At 45.3% G+C, this 10,998-nt stretch overlaps 1 protein-coding gene across 2 annotated transcripts; it reads right to left on the bottom strand.

Moving 5' to 3' along the window:
• Positions 1 to 2,932: 2,932 nt before the first annotated feature.
• LOC135810330 (alpha-latrotoxin-Lhe1a-like) lies at positions 2,933 to 9,824 on the bottom strand. 2 transcript variants are annotated; one of them, XM_065323818.1, is made up of 8 exons: positions 9,424 to 9,824; positions 8,674 to 8,846; positions 8,068 to 8,187; positions 7,651 to 7,752; positions 6,949 to 7,062; positions 6,274 to 6,354; positions 4,503 to 4,545; positions 2,933 to 3,573 (listed from the first exon to the last, which is right to left on the bottom strand). In XM_065323818.1, the coding sequence occupies exons 1-8, from the start codon at positions 9,455 to 9,457 to the stop codon at positions 3,566 to 3,568; spliced, it is 675 nt and encodes a 224-aa protein (XP_065179890.1). In that variant the 5' UTR covers positions 9,458 to 9,824; the 3' UTR covers positions 2,933 to 3,565. The 2 variants fall into 2 exon arrangements, with proteins under 2 accessions (XP_065179890.1, XP_065179889.1); XM_065323817.1 differs by lacking the exon at positions 9,424 to 9,824 and having other exon boundaries at positions 8,674 to 9,147.
• Positions 9,825 to 10,998: the final 1,174 nt, after the last annotated feature.

The raw sequence follows: 10,998 nt of genomic DNA on the forward strand, positions 1-10,998 counted from the left end.
CACAAACATCTTGGTTTGGTCATTGACTCAGACTTATCGTTTAGTAGACATGTCGACTATATCTGTAGCAAAGTCAGTAAAGCTGTTGGCTACCTCGTGTCTCACTGCTCCCACCTACCGCTTGAATGCATTCGCCTTTTTTATCATTGCTATATTCTCCCCATTTTTCTCTATTGCTCAACCGCCTGGTCATCCCTACTTAGTAAATCGTTAATGAGTACCCTGGAAGTCCACAATAAGAGGATACTCAAAGTCCTTTTCCGCAAACCATCATACTTTCCTTCTGCCGAGCTGTATGATATGTTTAACACCTTCCCTATCTCTAGTCAAGCGGATCGAAAACTGTGTATTGTTGTTCATTCTATTCGTCTTGACAAAGCCCCGCCACACTTGTGTAAATATAACTGGTTTCTTCCCACTCGTCCTACGCGCAATCCCTGCACTTTACCTAAAGCCCGAACCTCAGCTTATACCAGATCTCCGTTTTTTGCTGCTTATTCTCTCTGGCTGGCCCTGCCTCTATCAGTAAAATCGTCTTGTACGCTAAAGGATTTCAAGGCCAACATGAAGCTCGTGTTCTAATAACTGCTAGTTCTTCATCCACATTTGTTTCTCAGGCTTTGCCTCCAGTAATGTGTAATATTTATTTATTTTTGCTTTGTTTTTGTTTACTGCCATGGCTGGCTACCGCCCCCCTCCCTCCATATTGGCCTATATTCTCTGGCCACGGGAAGGTGAAATAAATAAATAAATAAATAAATAAATACAAACAGCCTCAAGTACTTTCAACTGACTAGCGTACCGTGCACGACAAAGAACAGAAAAACTAAAATCATCATACACCTGCACACACTGAGCTCTCACTTTACTTCTATTGTCTCACCTTCCCTCATTCTATTTTTAGCACTTTGTTTTGTTCTCGTAACACATTATTGAATGTATATAAATTATTGATTTGGCATGGCTATTCTTCAGTCACGGCTTTCCACTGATGATTGTGACAGGAAAATCGATTTTGGTAAACCTTCATGACTTTGTTGTAGTGTGGCGATGACAGCAGAATTTGTTCTCTTTATATACTGTAAAACCAGAAATTTTCGGTGTGCGATATATTCGGAATTCGCCAAAATCGGCGGTTCGGTGGAGGGAAATTTTCGGTAAAACCCGTTTTCCAGGTAAGTGTACTAGTACGACATGTATACAGAACCGGTTTTACCGAAAATTTCGGTGCGTTTTATTTTCGGTCAAATTTGTCGGCACCGAAGTTACCGAAAAAAAATCACCACCGAAAAAATCAGCTTTAACAGTACACAGTACACGTGGTGTAGTGGTTATGAACAGTGTTTAGTCGTAACGTGTCCTGATAAGACTAGTGGTTATGAACAGTGTTTAGTCGTAACGTGTCCTGATAAGACTAGTGGTTATGAACAGTGCTTAGTCGTAACGTGTCCTGATAAGACTAGTGGTTATGAACAGTGTTTAGTCATAACGTGTCCTGATAAGACTAGTGGTTATGAACAGTGCTTAGTCGTAACGTGTCCTGATAAGACTAGTGGTTATGAACAGTGTTTAGTCGTAACGTGTCCTGATAAGACTAGTGGTTATGAACAGTGTTTAGTCGTAACGTGTCCTGATAAGACTAGTGGTTATGAACAGTGTTTAGTCGTAACGTGTCCTGATAAGACTAGTGGTTATGAACAGTGTTTAGTCGTAACGTGTCCTGATAAGACTAGTGGTTATGAACAGTGTTTAGTCGTAACGTGTCCTGATAAGACTAGTGGTTATGAACAGTGTTTAGTCGTAACGTGTCCTGATAAGACTAGTGGTTATGAACAGTGCTTAGTCGTAACGTGTCCTGATAAGACTAGTGGTTATGAACAGTGTTTAGTCGTAACGTGTCCTGATAAGACTAGTGGTTATGAACAGTGTTTAGTCGTAACGTGTCCTGATAAGACTAGTGGTTATGAACAGTGTTTAGTCGTAACGTGTCCTGATAAGACTAGTGGTTATGAACAGTGTTTAGTCGTAACGTGTCCTGATAAGACTAGTCATACTGTCATACAGGGTTTAACACAAGACCAGTCAGTACAATAAATCCCTGTGTTTACCTAAAATACGACCAGGTTTACTGAAGTATACGCTAGAGTGTGCTTGTGTGTGGTCTTTTGCACACAGGACATCACAGCGATAGCAAGGAAGTGCCTTGGAATGACACAACACATGCAATTGCAACTCCCAAAACTTATTTGGGGCTGAACGGTTAAAATTGAGACTCGTCTCATCAAGATTAGATACCGTCCCCTAGATTGAGGCTGAGATCTCTAAGTATCGTGCAACTAACAAACCTCCAAGGCATACACACGCGCGTGCGCGCGTACGCACACACACACACATACTTGTTGCTCACTGCCAAAACTGGTCACGTGGGTCTCCCCGGTAGAGGGGAGAGAGACTCAAAAGGAATCTTGGAAAGATGACTCAACTGGCTATTGAACCGCCCAACGGCCGACACCCCTGAAATCCCCGAAACTCTGGGTGGACTTTAAAATGATCCCACTTATGGGCTCACCACATCTCAGTAAGTGGGTGAGGACAAGGTGCAGAAAAAGGATGGACGGCATCAGGGTATCCGTCCTGGGATCCAACTGCAGGTACCCCTGCCCCCAGTGAAGGTAATACTTGGTACTATAGTGTGGGTGGCTAAATCAGAGTGGATCTGATTTAAGCGTCACTAGCACCATCGATTACACAAGAGTTAATCTAGCCAGAAGCAGTCCATGGTTAACAGATATACACATATACGCACGCACGCACACACACACACACACACACACACACACACACACACACACACACACACACACACACACACACACACACACACACACACACACATACACACATGTACATGTACAACGGCAGGTAGTGGTGATCTCGTACTCTCCTGTAAACCGCCTAGCTTCAGTTCAAACTTGAACCTAGCATAGTCCGAGAGCAGAAAGAGTATTTGGAATATCTGAGAGTTTAAATTTTATCAGCAATAATCTTTCCAGATACAAAACACCAAAGCTGAGGCAACAGCCACATTGTCACGTGTACAGAAACAAGACAAAGCCAGAAACAAATACAAAGAATGGCACGGTCAATTGTACACGATAGTCAGCCAGCGCTGCATACTAAGAAAATTAGTTAGAGGGAAAACAGTTTCAAACGAGTAATAAAACTGGCTAAGTTCACGGTGCAGGCTGGTGGAGGACAACGATCAGCTATGATGTAATCAATTTGTTTACCAGACGACAACGACAGTGAAAATTATTCACGAAATTTACTTGTAGTTGTAAAGAGCATGGCGAATAGAATGTATAGAACCCATCCATCAGATATTGCGAGAACCAAGAAGCAAAATATCAACGAGAAGTCCGTTTACTAATTTCCTAAAATGTCATGCATCTAAACACAGACGTGCGCGCACGCACACACACACACACACACACACACACACACACGAGTGGTAGACGTCCCCCGCCGTGGCTATGCAGACTAGGCTTGCCCGTCACAGCTGCTTTCACACTTCTTCAGTAGCCATGGCAATTGTCCATGGAGACAAAACACAAGAGAAGAGAACACAACAGCATTTAGTTAATTTCAGAAAGTGAAAGAACAACAGGAAATACCACATTACTTTGATAAATCAATCTTGATCACAAGATAGAAATAGCAGTGTTGACGACTATGATGACAGCGATGACGACAATGCCAAGAACAACATCGTTTGAAATGTGTTCTCTGTTGAAAGTAGGGATCTCAGCGCGTGCAGTGCGCAGGGTGTTTGCGCATACATTGCGTCATCGAGTTTTGAGTGCAGCTCGCGGACACAGCAGAAAAATGGCGACGGTCGATTTTCGACACCAGGGCCAGTAGGGGACGCGGTGGACACTAGCGGAATCGTCATCTTCATCGTCGTTCGAACATACTTTGTAATTCCCGCCGAAGGACAGCGTGGCCAAGGCGATATTGCCCCGGTCAATTTTCCTATAATTTTCCATGCGGCAAGAACCCACTTCAGAGAGGATTCAGTCAAAAATTCAGACGTTTTCTCCGGTTAGATTGTCCTAACTTCGATTTTCAGTGCATCAGCCATCGCGAACATCGCCGCCATTATCACTCAGAGAGAAGACATCGCGCTCAGTAGAAGAGGTGTTCACGCTGCGTCCAAGAGTGAAAGATTGTGCTCTTTGACCCTCCATAGTTCCTCAGAGAGAGTGTCTGGGAGATAGGTAGCTTGGAAATGGCCGTAGAACGTGCTTTCCTGGACGCAATATTCAGCCATTTCTACTGTCTTCTTCAACTTGATTTATTTCGAAAAAAATGTTCTTTTCCACGATTTCTGCACTGGACGCGTTTGGGATCGAAAATCTCACCTGCGCAGACTGGCTGCGCAGTTCACGCGCTGAGATCCCTATTGAAAGTCAATTATAATCACTCAACAGTTTATCCCTTACCAGTTTCTAATGACAACAGTGGCTTCTTACTCTTCTTGTTTGCCTGGACACATAACAAAACACATAGTCAGTTCAGTGAGTGCACAGGGTTGACAGCCTACACTATCGACTACACTGCTGACTACACTGCCCACTGTTATCTGATAGCTAACAACTGAATGAGGGGAATCAACAGAATGGTTTGCCATATCCACACACATCGCTGACAAAGACACCGACACAGATCTGAACGTTAACATACGTGTACGCACACACTAGCAATAGAGAGAACAAGATACACACGACAAAAAATTGGATAACGACAAAAATAGGAGTTTTTCGTTGGAGGAGACAGTAGTTATCACCAACACTCACACCATCCAGCCTTACACTCTCTCACTCCCCCCCCCCATACCCTAAACATACTCACAGCCCCTCCCCCACCCCCTACTCCCTCACAGCCCCCCCACACACCCCTACTCCCTCACAGCCCCCCCCCCCCCCCACACACACACACCCCTACACCATCACAGCCCCAACCCCCTTACGCAATCACAGTTCCCACCCCTACAACCATCACAACATCCCAGCCCCCCCCCCTCCGTCCTACACATCCTCACCCCCCCCCCCCCCGCCATCCTACACATTCTCACAGGATCTTCCACCCACCCCCTCCCCCGGCCCCAACACATACTCCCCCCCCCCCCCTCACTGCCCCTACACATCCTCACAGGTCCCCACGGCCCCTACACATCCTCACAGCCCCACCCCCACCCCACTGCCCCTACACATCCTCACACCCCCCCCACCTGCCCCTACACATCCTCACAGCCCCCCCCCCCCCCCTACCCCTACACATCCTCACAGTAGCCAGTCCCCCCCCCCACACACAGCCATTGCGTGTCTGCAAAAGCTGGATACCCTTACCGCACGGCAGGGACAATCCCCAGACCAGTCACGTATTTGCCAGCCCTGTGAGCTGCCATGGTATTTTTGATCACAGTTACAATGGGTGCTCTTCTGTGGCATGGGCACTTGGGCACACTTTGGGTATACATCACAGGTTGACAAGGACCTTGCAGGGATTTCTTCCGCTTTGCAAGTCCACCCGACGTGTGTGTCGTAAATCTCAATCTCTCTAATCTACTGGTATATATAATAAATTATATACACTGGTAAAGAGTTGCTTGCGTGACAATAGTACACAAATAATAGTTTAGCAGTGATGACAACATTCCGTATTTTCCCGTAATTGTACTGAAAATCACTCCTACATCCGCAATACGGAATTTGAGCAAAAGTAGGGAAAATTACAAAGACTTATCAGCTGAGCTGATCCTAGAGGGTGGTGGCGTTCCTACGGAAACGGAAAACTCAGCAGCCTGCAGCTGAGTCTCACGTGAACCGTGAATTTGTTTACGTAACCATGTAGTAGTAGCATGGCAAGCACAAGCTGAGTAATGAATATCCTTGCAAAGTGAGTGCTTGCTATGTTACAACTTCAGACATCACAAAACATCCTGTCGTGGGTACAAGTCACATCTATCTTGCAGTACAAATTCAGGGAGCGACGTGCATGTGTGTGTCAAAACCGACAACACACGTCAGTACACGTTAGCATGCAAAACACTGAGAAGTGCAGAAAATCAAAAGGCCGAGTACGCAAAACAGACCCAGTTGGTTGGCATTTCTGGTTGAATGACAGTCGGTGATTCAGCCATACTCCACCATTACACACTCCACTCACTACATACATATTTACTCACTCATGAACTACAAAATAAACACATACCTTGTCAGCTTCATACTGTGTGAGAAGCTGCACATATTCATCAGGAGATCGCTTTGCTATGTCCAATGCTGTTTCACCATCCTGAGTAGCACAACAACACATCACAAGCACAACAACAACAGATATACTCAGTCAAAAAACGAAGAAATTTACAATCTCACGAAAATGACCTACGCAGCACAACAAGCGCTTTATCGACGATGAGAACTAGCCAATGACCTCTTTAAATAACTCACATGACAAACAACATCTTCCTCATTGACATCCCTGTCCTAGAACTGTATCCAAGCACTTAAATTCACTTCACTCTTCGAAAAAATTCAAAAAAACTCCGAAAGAAACAATGACGAGGAGGGAAAGACATCATCATCACAGCTCTTCGTCAGGAACAACTGCATGTCTTCCTTGTACTCGTTACAATAACAACAACTCATCACTCCTTACTCGTTCCAACAAACACAATCAAACACTCTGTCCATTTAGAGAAAGAGAGAGAGAGAGAGAGAGAGAGAGAGAGAGAGAGAGAGAGAGAGAGAGAGAGAGAGAGAGAGAGAGAGAGAGAGAGAGAGAGAGAGAGAGAGAGAGAGAGAGAGAGAGAGAGAGAGAGAGAGAGGACAGATGAGAAGGACGAGTAGAAACTGTTCACTTCACAACAACACACAATCAAATACTTACGCCGTCAAGCAGTGCAGTATCCAAGGTGACACCGTCACTGTCATGTGACAGTATCACCTTGACAACATTGATCTGGTTCCAGATGACTGCCAAGTGCAGTGGAGTATATCGTGACTGTAGAGAAAGAGAGAATGTGATGAGTATTGCTATACAACCATTACACTAACTACTACAACCACACACCGACACAGACCTGGACAACTAGAACAAACACAACAATGCACGTGCACACATGAACACACATACAGGACCACAGGCACATGCACAAACATGAAGAATTACAAGTCATTGTGTGCACATGTGAGTACACACCCATGGACACACACACACACACACACACACACACCCATGGACAAACACACACACACACACACACACACACACACACACACACACACACACACACACACACACCCATGGACAAACACACACACACACACACACACACACACACACACACACACACACACACACATGCGCACAAGAACACACGTGAGCCTACAAGGTAACACAGGTTGTACAATGAAAATGTCGTTTCTGATGAACAGATGAGAGTGCAAACATGAACACACGTGGACACAAGGACATACGAGTACGAACGATGAACAGATTGTCTTACAGACATACACACAGACATGTAAGAACTTACAAACTGATATTTCAGTTGAGACAACCAGACTCTAGAGTAACACTATTTCTTACCAAGCTGGTCTGTGCGTTGAGGCAAGCGCCGCGTTCGATGAGCAGTTTTGCTAAACGTGCATTGCCTGTCACTGCACAATGGTGCAAGAGAGTCGAGGAGTCCTGAACACACACACACACACACACACACACACACACACACACACACACACACACACACACACACACACACACACACACACACACACATACACACACACATACATACACACACATGCGCGCGCACCCACCCACACGTACATACACACACAAACACACAGATGAACATGCAGTACATATACACAGGCAAAACACACCAACAAGGAAACAGACGTACACACAGAGACACCAGCAAAGACGTACACATAGCAGTGAACCAGCACAGTATACTGAACACAGACAATGTCTCTTGTCACAATCCAAAACACAACAACTTACGTCGGTATCTTCTTCATTGACATCAACTGACTTGAAGTGCAGAATATAGTCGACAAGACCTTGCATCATTTCATCACTAAGGTGTTCTCCACAATAGCAGAGAACAGCTATCATCGTGACCTATGTGATATACAAAACAGAAGAAACAATTTGACAATTACAACAATGACAGCAACAAAACTCTCAGTACAATGCCATTAGGAGCTAGGAAACCTACTGATTGACCTCAGAGGTCAAAACCAGTCAAATTGTCATAACTTTATTCCAACTTGAGAGAATATTGCAGCAATTGCACATCTTCTAATGTTATGTCACAGAAACAATTTCCACTGGTCATCAGTCACTTGACAATGGTACAGACAAGAAGAAGAAGACGGTGTGTCACCACTTGAACATGCATATACACATACGGGTACGTGATCACACACACGTACACACGGACACGCGCACGTGCACACACACACACACACAGGTGCCTGCACCTACACAGACAGACACACACGCACACACACACATGCACAAACACACGTGGACGCACACACACACACGGACACGCGCACGTGCAAGAGCACACATGTACACACATTACATCAACACTCTACTTACTCCTAGTGTGTAGGAGAATGTGAATGCATAACCAGGTGGTGTCCATCTAACTTTCTCTGCTCCAGTACTGTGCAGGAGATGAAGGATGTTGAACACCAACGCCCATATCTCGTACATCGCTCGTCCTTTCTCAGAAACTGCATCAGCAAATTTCTTCACAGTTTCTTCAAGATCTGTACCGTACAAACAGACACAACATAAGAATGACATTTTCACCTCTTCACTTTTGTTGGCACATGCACAGACACACGTCATGACGTCATAGAGACGTCCCTTATTTGGACAGTGGCAAGTAATGACATTTGTCGCCACAGAGTACAGCGTGGTACAGGTATCCTAGCAACCATCATTCACAAACAAACGTCACGATAACCGTACATACAGCTTTATATGGTTGTCAGTGGCTGTAGCTGAAAGAGGTGAAGACGGTCAATGAACGACATCACGGGGGCGGGGAGGTCTTCACAACACACCGCAACACATGCAATTTACGTTCTTCGACAAAATTACACAAACGACCGACAAATGTTACACCTCATTGCTACCACTGCCTACGACAACTCTCGACGAAAGAAAACTACTCTACACCTCAACAAACAACCAATTTAGGTCACTGAATAGCCGTCACGTTGTGACACGAGACTAGGACAGAGACGAAGGTTCACGGAAAACGACATTCATACTAAGAAAAGCATAGGAGATGAACGACGGCAAAGCGTAGGTATTGAGTAGAAAGCTGTTTTTACTCACAGTCTAGGATGGTCGCCTTACGTCTCGCTACCATTGATGACAAGAAACACTACGAACTGCTCCCCCTCGACTAACTGAATTGCTGGAACTATTTCAATTGAAACTTTACACGACGAGGAAGGGCACTGCTGAAGTAAAACATCAACATGCAAATACTCTAGTCCAGTACCTATGGCTGAGTTTCAAAACCTCCTCCCTGATGTTCCTTGGACATGAACAAGACTACTAATGAACTGCAAGGAACGGACGAAAGTCTTTACGAACAACCAGAAAGTATTCAGCTGCACGACGGGCAAATGTGAGGAATCAACTGACTGAACCTTTGAACTCTGACCTCTAGTTTGCTAGCGCTCTGTCGATGTATGGAACATTACAGACAGCAGTAGACTGTTCATTGTCTGATACAAAATGTATTACTGTGGGGGAGGGGGGGGGGGGGGTAGTGTGGCTGACTGTAATCGGTACTGACTCTTTCTAGTGCAGTGTTCGCTAGGTACACAGCCTAGCCTACGTAGATCCACGTGCACACGTGTAATTGTTACGTCATAGATAAACGTCGATTTTGATACAACAAGGGCTCAAGCGAAGTCTCATGAGCTCAGACATCAGAGTCATTGCTGCGTAGCATCTGTATCTGTGCATAGCACTGGTGAGTAGATATACTGGGGACTAGACCAGAGAAACCACACAACACTCTACAGACCCGAAACAAAGTGCAAATTAATAAAGGGGAAGTATTAGTTAAGGCAAAAATTAAAATTTCACCAGTTGTAGTCTTCGGGGTGCTGAGTCGAATGGTCTTGGTCCGAGAAAGCTGAGACGCTCCCTTCCTACTTGAATCCCAATCGAACTCGCGCACTTCCACCGAAACTGGGTGACTGCGCCCTACTACATGGGGATTTGTATGCAAAATGTCACTAAAAGCGCCATTTCGTTCTTATAAAAGTACGGATGACCGCGATTGGCCCATAAGTTGTAGTCTTTTGGACGCTGAGTCGACTGGTTTTGGTCCGAAAAGGCTGCGATGCAGCGTTCCTCCTTTATTCCCAATCGAACATGGTTGAAGAAGGGGTCACGTGCTCCTGGGTGCCCAAATCACCTGGTCACCACGCCAGCAGGCGACAACTTACTTTCACACTAAGGTTCAACTCGAGTGACAGGACTGCACCCAAAAAAGGTCAAACAAGCTAGTAAGTTGTACCCTGCAGGCACGGTGACCAGGTGACTGGCGTACGCAGGAGCACGTGACCGCTTGTTCAACCATGTTGATTGGTAATAAAGGAGGAACGCTGCATCGCAGCCTTTTCGGACCAAAACCAATCGACTCAGCGTCCAAAAGACTACAACATTATGGGCCAATCGCGGTCATCCATGCTTTTATAAGGCCATCATTTTTTATATCTATGTTTCGCGTCGTCCGCACGCATACGTTTTGATTTTTTTCGGAAAAAAATAAAAAAATCAATCATGCACAGTTTAGTGTACGATCGTGCGAGTCATCGGTGTTGACTGCATGGTTGCATACGGCGAAACTGGGATTCAGAAATGGCCTCGAGGCCAGCGTTGGTAAATCGT

The sequence above is a fragment of the Sycon ciliatum genome, chromosome 2 (genome assembly GCF_964019385.1).
Source record: "Sycon ciliatum chromosome 2, ocSycCili1.1, whole genome shotgun sequence".
Classification (NCBI taxonomy): domain Eukaryota; kingdom Metazoa; phylum Porifera; class Calcarea; order Leucosolenida; family Sycettidae; genus Sycon; species Sycon ciliatum.

Bases quoted from the DNA above. Each gene is read 5' to 3' on its own strand.
- LOC135810330 (XM_065323817.1), bottom strand. From the start codon at position 8,928: ATGACGTGTGTCTGTGCATGTGCCAACAAAAGTGAAGAGGTGAAAATG. The intron at 8,188-8,673 runs GTAAGTAGAGTG...TATATCACATAG, and splicing joins CATTCTCCTACACACTAGGA to GTCACGATGATAGCTGTTCT. The intron at 7,063-7,650 runs GTAAGAAATAGT...CTTTCTCTACAG, and splicing joins TCAACGCACAGACCAGCTTG to TCACGATATACTCCACTGCA.